Below are 14,687 nucleotides of genomic sequence, written 5' to 3'. Positions count from 1 at the left end.
TACAATACATGTAAAGTTTGAAGTCCCACGTTATGATCAATTTTCTACAACAGAAGAATGAATTGAGGAGCAACGAAGAAAACTTGAATGAGGAGGAGGAGGAGAAGGAGAAGGAGGAGGAGAAGGAGGAGGAGGAGGAAGATGAGGGAGAGAAGGAGGAGGAGAAAGAGTACGTGGAAGCGAAGGAGGAGGGCAAGAAGGTGAGAAATAATTATGGAGAATGAGAACAAAGTGAGTGGTGCTAAAACTATAATAAAGAAGAAGATGAGGGAGTAGAAGATCTCAGAAAAAACGAATAATTATGAAGAAATGTGATGAAAATGAGAGAAATATAAAGGAATAGAGAGAGACGGTGTAGTCAGAAGTGTGGAGTCAATATACAACTGAGACTAAATCTTTTGAGAAACCCTTATACAATATAGGCTACTGTACTTTAACCATTAATCATTGTTTTTCAAGATTGAAATCTCAAACTTCACATTTTGATACTGAAGACATCAGTTACTTTAATTGGAAGTCATGTAGTAACCATTTATGGCATACTATGTTACATGTTCCAAAAAAAACATGTCAGAATGAATCAATAAATAGGTAGACTACAGTGAGGTCCACGTTATAATGGCAGTGAAGAAAAATAAAAGAACAACATTGCCGATCCTCTGTCCTGTCAATGCCTTCTATAGACGGTAGCTGATACAGGATTATTGATGTAATATTAACTGTTCATTCTCGTTTAAAATAATCAAAATATATTTTATAAAGCAAGAAATTATATTTTTCAATTATTTCATAATGAATTTACATGATTGGGATGAAATATTTTGTTAATTCTACATTGTTGAAAGACGATCTGGCTACAGTGCAAAGCGAGAAAGAGACAGCGCTATCCGCTTTGTTGAATGATAGACAAGGATAGCAATACCATTGCTAATCAAACACTCCCATTATAACGTGGACGTCACTATAGTACAAGAAATGGTTGACACTTCTTGACTAATCTACACTTGTCTATAGTAGGTCCACGTTATAATGACAGTGGAAAAAGACAGGAGAAACGCGTTGCCGATTCTATGCCTTGCCTCTGCCTTCTATGGAGGACTTGTATATCTGATGTAATATTAACTGTACATTCTTGATAAAATAAACAATCATATTTTATTTGTCAAGAAGAAAATCTTTCAACAATTGTAATATATTTTCATAATTCAGATTGAATATTTTGTTGATGAATTAAATTATTATACTCTGTCCAGACTACCATGAGCGCTGAAAAATTAAGCCGACCCTCGCTCCTCCACGCGCAGTCACACACGCCCGGCTTACCTGCGCAATTGATATACTATGTAGACTCGTAGTATACAGGTAGGCAGACCGTCACTTTACTCACACACACAAAAAGAGACTGCGCTTGTGTGAGTAGTAGGAGGGTCGGCCTAATCCTTCAGAGCTCATACCAATTTGGACAAAGTATATACATAGTTAAAAAACGATCTGAAAAGGTTGCAGAGCTAGAAAAGGATAGCGACATCCGCTTTGTCGAATGATAGACAAGGATAGCAACACCAATGTTAATCAAATACTGTCATTATAACGTGGACTTCACTAAACATCATAATTTAATATGTCACCATAAAGTGAAAATGTAGACTCAACTAATTTCATCTGGTAATTCAAAATTAATTGTTTCATAGCGGTATCCGCTTTGTCGAATGATAGACAAGGATAGCAACACCAATGTTAATCAAATACTGTCATTATAACGTGGACTTCACTAAACTTCATAATTTAATATGTCACCATAAAGTGAAAATGTAGACTCAACTAATTTCATCTGGTAATTCAAAATTAATTGTTTCAAGTGTTTGTGTTTTGTTTCAATGTGGAAATTAGTGAAGAATTGAAAAGTCGCTCATAACCTTTATTTGGACAATTTATTTTATGAAATTGGGATGAAAAGAAGTTTTGGACTGTTGTCTGTTTCTTTGTCCTTAAGTTGATTGTAAATGATAAATAAATAAATATTTCCTGAATTAATGTTAGATAAAATCATGACAGTAATCATTAAAATGTCAAATAACAATCAACATCATCAAAATAATCCTCAAAATAACAAAACATAATTAAAATCATAAAAGTAATAATAAAAATTTGAAATTCAAATAGAAATCATCAAAGTAATTCCCATAATGCCGAATGATAAGCAACATTATCATCAAAATCATCATCATCATCATCATCATCATCATCTCAATAATCAACTGAACAAGTAGAGCCCAGTCCTACTGACCTTGTATCTCCTTTTACAAAGTTACAAGTTGGGTTAGGTTTTTTCTACAACTCTCTATAAAGTTAGATGAACAGCTGTTTATAGTTTTCTAATATTGTTGTGGTTGTTATGACATATACTTGACATAGTAAGAGTACGTTGGCATCTAAATGCTGGAAATTATAGTGGGTTAATAAACTGGGAGATTTATAGGTTGTTTACTGCTTCTAAAGGCTGGGAAAAGCCTGTTTGAGGCTTATTTTCAGGTTTGGTTGATTTGAAATACATAAAACATTGTCAAATGAATAAACTTTACGTTTAGAGGTTTAGTGATTTGACCTTAAAAGATGTGAAATAAACTTGACAAATTAATATTGATATAATTATTATTAAACGAAAATCCCAATTAATTGCTGTAAATCACCCCGAAGACTTATGTTACAGCAAATATTGACAACAGGGTAAACAGATGGAAATTTGATGAGCGCTACTATACAAAAATTACTATTAAAAATTGATGACAAATTAATTTAATTGAGATTATAATTTTAAGACCAGTTTCAAATCAAATATTATAATTATTTAGAAAAAGTACCTAAACTTGGCAGTGCTTTAAAGCTCACTGGAATATCTGTCAAGGAATTTAATTTCAGACAAATACACAGCGAAGCTCTCTATCAAGAGTCCTTGATAGTATAAATTCGAAAAATGTGACAGGTTTATTGCCCCACTAACTCAGCTATATGTTTTCACTTTCTATCTATTCCTCTCTAACTCACACACCATATCATGCGACCTAGTTCATCTTCTTTTTTACCATCGGTCACACTTCTTCTCCTTCTTCTTTTTCTTCCTCTTCCTTTTTCTAATCCTTCTTCATGGCCGATCACACTGTTTTATTGTATAGTAATCCTTCTTTCTTCTTCCTTTTCTTCCACTCTTTCTTCACCCTCAGTCTTTTCTCTACCTTCGTCTACACCTTCCTCTACTTCTTTAGTATAATTTTCCTCGTCTTCTTCGTTTTCTTCTTTTGCTCCTTCTGCATCATCATCATCTGCCTATACTTATTGTTCTTTTACTTCTACTTCTTTTTCTTCATCTTCTTCTTTTACTACTACTACTACTACTTCTTTTTCTTCACCTTCTTCTTCTTCTTCCTCCCTTTTCTTATTCTTCCTCACTCTTCTGCTTCTTCTTCTTCTTCCTCCTCTTCTACTTATTCTTCTTCTTCCTCCTCCTCACTCTTCTGCTACTTCTTATTCTTCCTCCCTCTTCTTCTTCCTACCTCTTCTTCTTCTTTTCCCCTCTTCTTCGTCAACTTCTTCCTTCTTCTTCTTCCTTCTCCTCCTTCTTCTTCTTCTTCTACCTCCTTACTCTTCTTCTTCCTCACTCTTCTGCTTCTTCTCCTACTTCTTCTTCACCAACAAGTTAGTCTCTTTTCTCTCTCGTGTGTACCACACATATACATTCATTCATTCACAAGAGCGACTATTTCTCAATCTCAAAGAACTCCAAGGCTAACCGGTATTTTCATATAAGCTAGTATAAACAGATATACACCTAATGCCATATACGAGCCTTAGACACTGTGACAGTACCCCTGTATAGATATACAAACGTACTTGGAATGCCATAACCATAGTATAAATAGATATACACCCAATGGCTTATACGAGCCTTACACACTGTGACAGTATCCCTGTATAGATATACAAACGTACTTGGAATGCCATAACCATAATACGACTAAGGTATTTTATTCCATGTGTCATACCTACATGAGCATGTGTGTGTGTGTGTGTGTGTTGGTGTGTGTGTGTGTGTGTGTGTGTGTGTTGTGTGTGTTGTGTGTGTGTGTGTGTGTGTGTGTGTGGTGTGTGTGTGTGTGTGTGGTGTGTGTGTGGTGTGTGTGTGTGTGTGTGGTGTGTGTGTGTGTGGTGTGTGTGTGTGTGTTGTGTGTGTGTGTGTGGTGTGTGTTGTGTGTGTGTGTGTGTGTGTGTGTTGGTGTGTGTGTGTGTGTGTGTGTGTGTGTGTTGTGTGTGTGTGTGGTGTGTTGTGTGTGTTGTGTGTGTGTGTGTGTGTTGTGTGTGTGTGTGTGTGTGTGTGTGTATGTTACCTGTTGAGTAGGTTATTACATTACAAACTTTTATGACTGTTGTTATACAATTCAATATTTTCTTTCTTACATCTTGATCTTTTTGTTATGTCATGCTCTAGCAGTTCAACTCAAGTTTCGCTTGATCCAGGTTCAAATCAAGTTATGATCGAATTACTTATCCATGTGTTTCATTCCGGGTTTGAACGAACAGCTGATCCATCTCTGTTCAAACCTTAGACCAGTAACAGGCTAACTAATATCGGGGCACCGAGCTTCGCTAGTTATTTATTTATTGACTTTTCATAAACCGAACACAATTCTTTAAAATGATTGGGGAAGGACTAACAGGCACATCCCAAAACTGGGCTATAAATAGTCTATAATAGACTATAAATAGTCCAGAAAGTAGTTTATGTTCCATACACTTGAATTCAAGTTCAATTTTCTGTTCAAACATTTGAAAACAAAAAAAATTCTAATTGAGATTATTTACAAACCAAATTGAATAACAAAATAACACTCACTAATCACTTAAAATTGTCAAATAATGATCAACTTTGAAAATTATGATATACTCTAGTTTAGGAGGATTATCATGTCATGTCAACAAATCAGATTATGTTGATCAAGTCGATTAAATTGTCTAGCTAAATGAAATTTCTCGTAGATTGATTATTATTATACAGCTGGAAATAATTCTATCTCTCTCCCACACAGGCACACGTATCTTCTGTTATCGAGAGACGACGAAATTATCATCTGTTTTCCAAGGATGAATTATCCTTTTCATGTTCTTCAGCGAATTTTCCCAGGGATGAGACCTAGTGCAATCGAATGTTTATATCATAAACCTACTATATTCCAAGTTTCGTGAAAATCATTAGAGCGGTTTTCGAGATCCGTTGAACATAAATAACCATAAAACCAGATATAAAAATAAAAATATATAAACAGATAAACAGAAATTGCTTAATATAATAGGATAACTGGTCTAAGGTTCAAACTGAGATGGTACATAAGGTCCTAATGACAGAACACTCTATAGAAGTTAAATACAAGTTTAAATTAAACCAGGTTTGAATCAATTTATGGTGGGATCCATGTGTTTCATTCCGGGTTTAATCGAACAGCTGGTCTATCTCGGATTAAACCGAGATTATAATACGAGCCTAGAGCCAGTACACTCTCTAGCAGTTCAACTCGAGTTAAATTGAAGTTTAACTTAATCCAGGTTTAAATCAAGTTATGGTCACACTTATGTCTCTGCATGACGATTGACAAAACTACCTAGGTTTAATTTAGAAGATGTAGTTATGTTTGTGTTTATGTATACCGTACATACTTTCAATTATATTAATTTATAGCCTTCTGACTTATATAATGCCTAGTATTAGTTTTAACTTTGTCTATTGCCAATGTTGCTTGATGACAATAAAAATTTATTTATTTATTCTACTTATTTACCACAAACTGATCCAATACCGTTCAAACTTGAGAATTCAGTCCTAAATATAGGGTGTACTAACCGGGATCAAATATATATATTTAATCAACTGATCTTACATATTATTCAGCATAGTCCTAATCCAGGGTTAGAATGAACCCAGAATAATATTATATCCAACATTAATGCTCAACTCATCCATAGAAGTTCGTGACAAGGCAGAAAATCGGCAAGGCTGTGGCCCTGACGTGGACCTCAATAAAGCAACTATTTTCTACTGTAGAATTTGAAGACGATGAATTGGAGTCTCAAAAAAAGAAGTAACATCCACCCATTGAATCAACAGTTTGGCTCAACTCACACTTACGCGACTCAGGTCGAGAAGAGACTCGACTCTAGTCGAAAGCATGTGTTTCCAAATGGTGACACTCAGACCAGTCGATTCTAGTCTCCGCGACGTCACCCATTTGAAAACACATGCTCTCCACTAGAGTCGCGTCTCTTCTCGACCTGAATCACTTTTTTGTTTTAACCGCCTTGAATAGCTGTGATCCCAGTATATATCATCCAATATTAATTGCTGATTTATTTATTTATTTATTTATCACATTGTGTACAAATACTTAACATGAGGAAAGGCACAACAAGCTCATGCCCAAAACTGTCCCATTTCCAATTTATACTATAATGTCCAAAACAAAATGTTGGTTATGTCACTTTCACTTTTCAAAATACAATTTACGCTCTTCATTACTCTTCATAAACGAGCAAATTTTGAATCAAATAGAAACTATTAGAGTCTAGAATCAAAAATCTAGAACAGTAACTTATTAATTATTAACTTATTAATTAGGAGTGGCCGTAGTCGAGTGGATCAGATGCTGGCTTTATGATTCAGAGGCCCGGGTTCAAATCCCGGCCCGGGCAAGATATTTATCTCGGGCCACTCCCGTGTTTCGGATGGACACGTTAAGCCGTCGGTCCCGGCTGCCTAAAAAGCAGTCGTTAGGTCATGTCAGAGGCCCTGAAATTGATCAGTTGCGACCTGAAAACTCTGACACCAGACCTGAGCCAGCCAGGTCACTCGATATTATTATATATTATTATTATTCAAAAAGTCTAAATTTTTAATGAAACTGGAAATTTTTAGACTAAAAACTTTACACTTTACAGAAAACTATTGTTAATAAAGATTCTTGTTAATAAAGATCAATCTTTTCTCAGAAATATTCTATTCATTCAAAAAATAAGTTTTAATGATTCATTAGTTGACAGTGATATTGTACCTATCAATGTATAAATAAATAAAGAAACGATAATCCCTGACTTATAAAGACTGCCAATCGCAGTTCAAGAGAATCTCAAGTTAAGCTTCAGTTGCAAAAACTCCTAATGATAAATTTCTTCTCACTCTTAGTCGCAATTAAAACATTCTTTGCGTTTAATTTTTTCTCACCTCTCATGTTGTAATTAATCCGTTCACTTTTTATGGAAATTATTGGTTTTAATCGTTCAACTGACATTTCAGGTGCTGGTAACTGAAAAAAATCTGACCCACATTTTGATTGACCGTAACAGATGTTGAGGTAGAACTCGAAAAAAACCGAACTTTTAACTTGTGAAAACTCTCTAGAAACGTCCTTAATTTACTCTTGATAACTGGGAAGAATGAAGCAATAATTCAAACAAAGAAAATACCAAAAAAACTCTAAAACAATACAAGGGAAAATACAGAATATCAATATCTGTTCTCACATCCCTAGAATAGGGCCAGATTTCTATGCAAAAAGTGAAGTTCTGACTGATATCAAACTGATATTGTTGACATTTGGTGTCTAAATGCTGTTGAAACATGTAACACAAGTGGTTTTCCAAAACCACTACACCAGTTAGTCAAGACAAGACAAGACATGATCAGACACGTTTAGTCACTATGCTTCACATTGTTGCTTATGAAGCAGCACACACCGATAAGTCATTGCAATTAGACATGTCTTCATAAGCAACTATGTGGAGTATTGTGACTAAACGTGACTAGTCTTGTCTTGACTAACCGGTGTACGCCCAGCCGCATTATCCCAAACAAAATAACCAACAGAATACAAGGTCAATCCCATAACGACTTCTCCAACATTGAACAATAACCGTCTATCATCAGTTTTCAAATGAGTACGAAACAAGGGTCATCCCAAAACAACCTTCCCAATTCTTAACAATGTAAATGAAAACACAGTATCCTGAAAATGAAAAATCAACACAATACGTAAATACAAGGTCAATCCCAAAATGACCTTCCTAATTGAATAATAACAGCCATCATCCTGAGAAACCTTTTTCAAACAATACAAGGTCAATACCAAAATAAACTTCCAAAAATGAATAATAATATAACACTCACCGGCAATTTGGCGTTCTGCAAATCAGAAGGCGTAGTCGTTTTCCAGCTAGGCACAGTCGGTTTCACGCGTTTCTCCAGACCCAGTTCTGTGGGACACTTTTCGAAAATCAGCACTCTTTCAGCGACCGAACCGCGCGTCAAAAACGGCCGCACCGGATTCAAACTTGGCGCTCCCGCCCCACCACTCCGCGCTATCACATTGTCCGACGTCAGCGCCACTTGGCGGCGTTTCACTGAACTACCACCACCTGAGCTACTAAACGCAGTACTGTTGCTGTTACTAAACGCAGTACTGTTCACCGCATCCGTCCCAACCTGATGTCGTTTCACAGAACTGTTTGTAGCCGAGTTACTAAATTCAGTACCATTCACCACATCTGAGGACACCTGGTGGCGTTTTGTGGAACTGTTTGGGGCTGAGTTACTAAATGCAGTACCGATACTGCTGCTGCTATCGACAGTATCAACACCAGCAGAAGGTGGAGAGATTGGTGTTGATGTTTTGCTTCGTCTCTGTGGTTCTTCAGCAGCTATAATCATTCCTGTTTTCAGGGCGTTGATGAGACGTTCCTCTTCTTTGGCAACCTGGAAATGACAAATTATTTACATTTAATATCAAATAATTTCATCTACAGCCTTAATAAGTAACACAGACATTACTGTCCAATCAATGTCAGAACAAATCTAATCTTTTCAAGATGCTTCTAAAACCTGTTTTAAAATGATCACTTTTCAGTACAGCTACTACATTGTAAGGGTACAAACACACTGATAGCGGAGCGGAGCGGGGCGTTGTGGAGCGTCGTGAACAATATCATGTTAAGTAATAAGATGTAACACACTGGAAGCGTCTACTCGCGGAGCGTAGCGGAGTGGGGCGTCAAACTTTGGAACAAGCTGGTTTGTTTTTTGGAGCGTCACAGTGCGAGTGCCACTCTGGTCTACTCTTGTATATAATAATGTACTTGACGCTCAGACGCTTCATGTGTGTATCATGACCACTCCCCGTTCTGCTCCGCCTACAGTGTGTTTATACCCTAACACAGTATCATTCATCAGTCACAATTTTTGAATATATTTGTACCAGAATGTATCATTGTTGAATTAAATTAGATAATTAGTTCTGTTCACTGTAGTTGGTGGTAGCTACTAATAACAATTTTTATTAAAGTGATTTCTATCATCACCAGTTGTAGAAACACAGTTGAGAATTTAAATATCCTTGGTTTACCATAAACATTTTTTAAGAACCAATTTTCCATTGCAAATGATGCCCACATAAGCTGGATTCAAACCCACCAACCAGGCGGTGTGAGGAGACTAGCTAATGTCTGGTTCCACCAAGCTCGGTCAAATCCTATTATATTAAGTGAGCAATTTCTGTATATCTGTTTATATTTTTATATTTGGTTATTTATATTTATTTATATCTGGTTATTTATGTCCAACGGATCTCGAAAACGGCTGAAACGATTTTCACGAAGTTTGGAACATAGTAGGTTTATGATATAAAAATTCGATTGCACTAGGTCTCATCCCTGGGAAAACTCGCTGATGGACATGAAAAGGATAACAATTATTCATCCTTAGAACACAGATGATAATTTCGTCGTCTGTTGAAACAGAAGATGTGTTTGTGGGAGAGAAACAGATTTATTTCCAGCTGTGTAATCAATCAGCGAGAAATATTATCTAGCTAGACAATTAAATCGACTTGATCAAAATAATATGGTTTGTTGACATGACATGATAATCCTTCTAAACTAGAGTAAGTTATATCATAATTTTCAAAGTTGATCATTATTTGACCATTTTAAGTGATTAGTGAGTGTTATTTTGTTATTCAATTTGGTTTGTAAATAATCTAAATTAGAACTTTTTCGTTTTTAAATGTTTGTTGTTTTTAAACTAAAAATTGAACCTGAATTCAAGTGTATGGAACATAACCTACTTTCTGGACTATTTATAGTGTATAAATCAAAATTCAGGGAAGAAACAGTTTTGGGATGTGCCTGTTAGTGCTTCCCCAATCATTTTAAAGAATTGTGTTCGGTTTATCAATAGTAAATATAGTTATTTGTGCAACTAGTGCGCAAAGTGACAGTTTGCTGCACCGAAAGAAACGTTTACGCCCGAGCCGTAGGCGAGGGCGGAATGGTTTCTTGAGTGCAGCAGAGGAACTTTGCGCACGTATTCCACATTAAGTTTTTCCTACAGTTACCATTGAATATGAAAAGTGGGTAATTATGGGTAAAATTGCCTGAAATGCATCAAATGTTTTTCTGTGTAATTTTATTATTGATAAAAACCTTAATCCTAAAATCCTAAAGTCCTCGTTGTCCTTGGTTATAATATATAATGAATAATAATTAGCGCGTTGTGCTTGATTGCACCTCTGCTCACTATAGCAGCCACAGCAGTCACTGTTACCAACTTCATTTTGATTTTGCTGCACTGTTGCTCCATATAACCTACTAAGTATTTTGCGTTGCCATGTTGAAAATCTGAAGTGCAGAAAAATTTTTTCCTACAGTTACGTTGAAAAGTGGCCATTGCTGCACTGATTACAGAACGCAAAGAATCACTTTTCCGCTCTAGTGCGGGAAAAATTTTTCTGCACTCCAGATTTGCAACATGGCAACGCAAAATACTTAGTAGGTTATATGGAGCACCAGTGCAGCAAAATCAAAATGAAGTTGGTAACAGTGACTGCTGTGGCTGCTATAGTGAGCAGAGGTGCAACCAAGCACAACGCGCTAATTATTGAGTAGATATTATAACCAAGGACAACGAGGACTTTAGGATTTTAGGATTAAGGTTTTTATCAATAATAAAATTACACAGAAAAACATTTGATGCATTTCAGGCAATTTTACCCATAATTACCCACTTTTCATATTCAATGGTAACTGTAGGAAAAACTTAATGTGAAATACGTGCGCAAAGTTCCTCTGCTGCACTCAAGAAACCATTCCGCCCTCGCCTACGGCTCGGGCGTAAACGTTTCTTTCGGTGCAGCAAACTGACACTTTGCGCACTAGTTGCACAAATAACTATTCCCGCACTAGAGCGGAAAAGTGATTCTTTGCGTTCTGTAATCAGTGCAGCAATGGCCACTTTTCAACGTAACTGTAGGAAAAATAAATAACGAGCGAAGTTTGGTGCCCCGATATTCAGGTATGATTTACAATGAGTGCACTGCGACATATTCTACTGCGTTTGTTACAATCAATATTCCAGTGCACACTTTTTGATTGTACTGGCTTTCACCATGATAAAACGTCTTGATCAAGCTTAGAGAAACTGGGCATAAAGGTTTGCCCAGACCAAACTATTTTTTCTGGCTGATGAATTAATAAATTCATATTTTTAAAATGTATGAATTCAGGGCAACTTTCTTGTGTTTATAAAATAGAATTATAGTACCCTTTGAAATTAATAAAATAATAAAACAAGAATACAAATTGTAACGTAACTACTAGTGTCGGTGATATTTATTGAAAATTTATTTTTATAAGCTGATGATGATGTGAACACCGAAACTAGTAGTTACGTTACAATTTGTATTCTTGTTTCATTATTTTATTAATTTTAAAGGGTACTATAATTCTATTTTATTAATAAATTCAATAATTTTGATTATTTTGAGTTGGGATGTTATGAGTGTTTATACTCTAGCCTCAAATTTGCTATTCTAACTGAGATTGTATAATTAATAGATACAATTTTGGGTGAATATCTATTTTTCATTCCTAAATTTGTCTTTCATAATGACTGAAATAACTATATACCTAATTCTATTCTAATCATTTTACCATATAGGCTGGATTGTTCTTTTAGGAATAAATTATACAACTATTATTATTAAACGGAAAATCCAAATAAAATGCTATAATTCACCCCGAAGACTTCTGCTACTGCAAATATTGACAACAGGGTAAACGCTAGATGGAAATTCGATGAGCGCTACTATTCAAAAAGTATTTGTCATCCCGGGAATCGAACCCAGTACCTCCTAATTGCCGGTCAGGAATGCTTACCCTTACACCAAACTGACAATCTTAGCCAGTTTTTTGAATAGTAGAATCGAATTTCCATCTAGCTGTTTACCCTGTTGTCAATATTTGCAGTAGCTGAAATCTTCGGGGTGAATTACAGCATTCAATTTGGATTTTCGTTTAATAATAATAATTAATTCATTAGCATTTGAATAATTGCAATATATCAGTAATTTCCATCTGTAGAATATTTTTCCACTATTTTCAGTTATTTATTGTAATATAATGTATGTCTTGGAAGAATAAATTTGGATTTTCGTTTAATAATAATAATTAATTCATTAGCATTTGAGTAATTGCAATATCTCAGTAATTTTCATCTGTAAATTATACAACTAAATTATAGATCATGGTCTATAATTTATATTTGGTCTTTAAAGCATTTGTGAGATGAGAGTATGAGACACTGACTTTGCTTGTGCTCTAAATACCCATTACATAAGTCATTGCATAAACAATGCAACCATTGCATAAACAACTATAAAATCTCAAAATTTTCCAAAAAAAATGACAATTTCTGCTAACCTCATCCAAAAATTCAGCCTGACTGCTATGTCTGTGACTGGAGGGTGATCTTGGTCCAGTTTCCCCCCTTGCCGCACCACCGGCATACCCCCCACTATTCCGCTTTCCACCATCTTGGATCTTGTTCTTCAACGGCCAAGTGTTAGTGACGACACCAGGCGACGTTTTCTCCTCACTGGGATAGATCACTTCCACCGTATCACCACCGCTGTACTTCTGCTGCTGTTGCGTTGCAAGTCCGTGCAACGGTTGCTGTTGCGTTGCAAGGTTGTGGAACTGTTGCTTTGCAACGGGCGTTGGTCGGTTTGCTCCGTTGCCTGTTGACCGATTCAATTGTAGGCCTCCGGTATTACCTCCAGCTGCTGCTGTAAACAGAAAATGCCATATTACTATTACTAGTGATAAAGTCAACACCTTATTAATTACTATCAAATCAAATAAAATTTATTCATCAATAGTATCTTAAGTCAAAAGAACGGGAAGGTCCGTTTTGCAGGCGAGAATGATGTTTCTAGTCGAGGCGTTAGTCGAGACTAGAATTTCATTCGAGCACTGCAAAATACATTCACGTCCAAGTAACTTACACTATTTTTTGTCATAATAATCTAGAAAAGAATAATATTGAGAAACCGAAAACATTACCTGCTTGTGCTGACATTAATACATGCATTCTATAAACATAACCTAGTTTACAAGTTTCGAATCAGGAATTTCTTGATTGTAGTTGACAAAAATGTCACCTAGAGCGCTAAAAGACGGCGTTAGGAACAGTTTTGCTGTTCCAAATTCGGAACTAGGAAACATACTCGACTGTAAAGAAAACATATGATTCTATTACAGTATATGCTGTAATGAGAATCATATGTTTATTTATTCTACAATCAGCTGTTTACCGGTTTGATTTCATGGATGTAAAAGAGCTGAAATTGAATGACTATGACAAAAAAACAATTACAGTAAAAATTAGAATACTATAACAATTAATACAATAAAAACAAAGAAGTTTAATGAATTGAATTATTTCTTAATAGGCATAGATAATTCAATGAATAAAAATATAAATGATATGTGTTGGGGTATGAGTTATTAGTAGCTTGTTGCGTGTTATAATTACTACTGTATTTACAAACTTCATTCACTGATGTGGGATTAAAGTTTTTTATATCGAAATTAGTAAAAATTTTTAATACAAATGAAATTAGTAGATAATCAATGTTCTATTGAGGATAATAATAAGAAAGTTAATTTAAAAAAAAATGAAAAACTAGTAGAGGAAAAGAATGAAGAATAAATAGTTTCAATATTTACAGTCTAACTAAATTTTCACAATTTTCTACTCCAATATTAACTAACCAGGAAAATAAACGTTTCTTGAACCTATGTCTATTGAATTCTTCCCTAATGTAACTTGGTATAGTAAACTTTTCTTGAACTTGTGTCTATTGAAATCTTCCCTAATGTAACTTTGCTTAGTTGTCTTATCAGACAAAGCAGATATTCTTTAGATAGACACAGCAAAGCTCTATCCTTTTTCAACACAGCACCATGGCGAATTGTGGGCTATGAATACATAATAAATTGATTTGAAAAAAAAATGAATTGAAAAATAACGAGTGATTCAAAAAGGACTTTACAACTTTGAAAATTCATATAGATCTTATTAAACAAGGTACAGAGCTGGTTTTGGTGTTGTTTTAAAGAAAGAACACTCCAAGTTTTGACTCGCGTAGTCCGCTAGTGCCTGGTCGCGCCGCACAAGCGCTAGCGGCAGTTACGTCAAAGATGGCTGCCTTCACAGGACCCGAGCGTGTTAGCTATGTGTTTTGGTTTTAAGAATCGAAGTCTGCGACAACAGTTCAGCGTAATTTTCGTACCAAGTACACTAAAGATTCTCCTAG

General features: G+C 35.4%; 1 protein-coding gene across 7 annotated transcripts in view; it reads right to left on the bottom strand.

The window, feature by feature from the left end:
• Nucleotides 1-14,687, bottom strand: part of LOC111055503 — a 160,531-nt gene that overhangs the window by 92,507 nt on the left and 53,337 nt on the right. For 6 of the 7 annotated variants that reach the window (XM_039439730.1, XM_039439726.1, XM_039439725.1 and 3 more), the window contains exons 9-10: nucleotides 12,790-13,154; nucleotides 8,207-8,791 (exon numbers count right to left, since the gene is read on the bottom strand). In XM_039439730.1, the coding sequence (XP_039295664.1) occupies nucleotides 8,207-8,791; nucleotides 12,790-13,154 (950 nt within the window). The remainder of the gene's footprint in view (nucleotides 1-8,206; nucleotides 8,792-12,789; nucleotides 13,155-14,687) is intronic. The other variant, XM_039439727.1, reaches the window with a different exon arrangement.

This window comes from Nilaparvata lugens, chromosome 13 (assembly GCF_014356525.2).
Source record: "Nilaparvata lugens isolate BPH chromosome 13, ASM1435652v1, whole genome shotgun sequence".
Taxonomy (NCBI): domain Eukaryota; kingdom Metazoa; phylum Arthropoda; class Insecta; order Hemiptera; family Delphacidae; genus Nilaparvata; species Nilaparvata lugens.
This window is presented reverse-complemented; position numbering and strand designations above follow the sequence as displayed.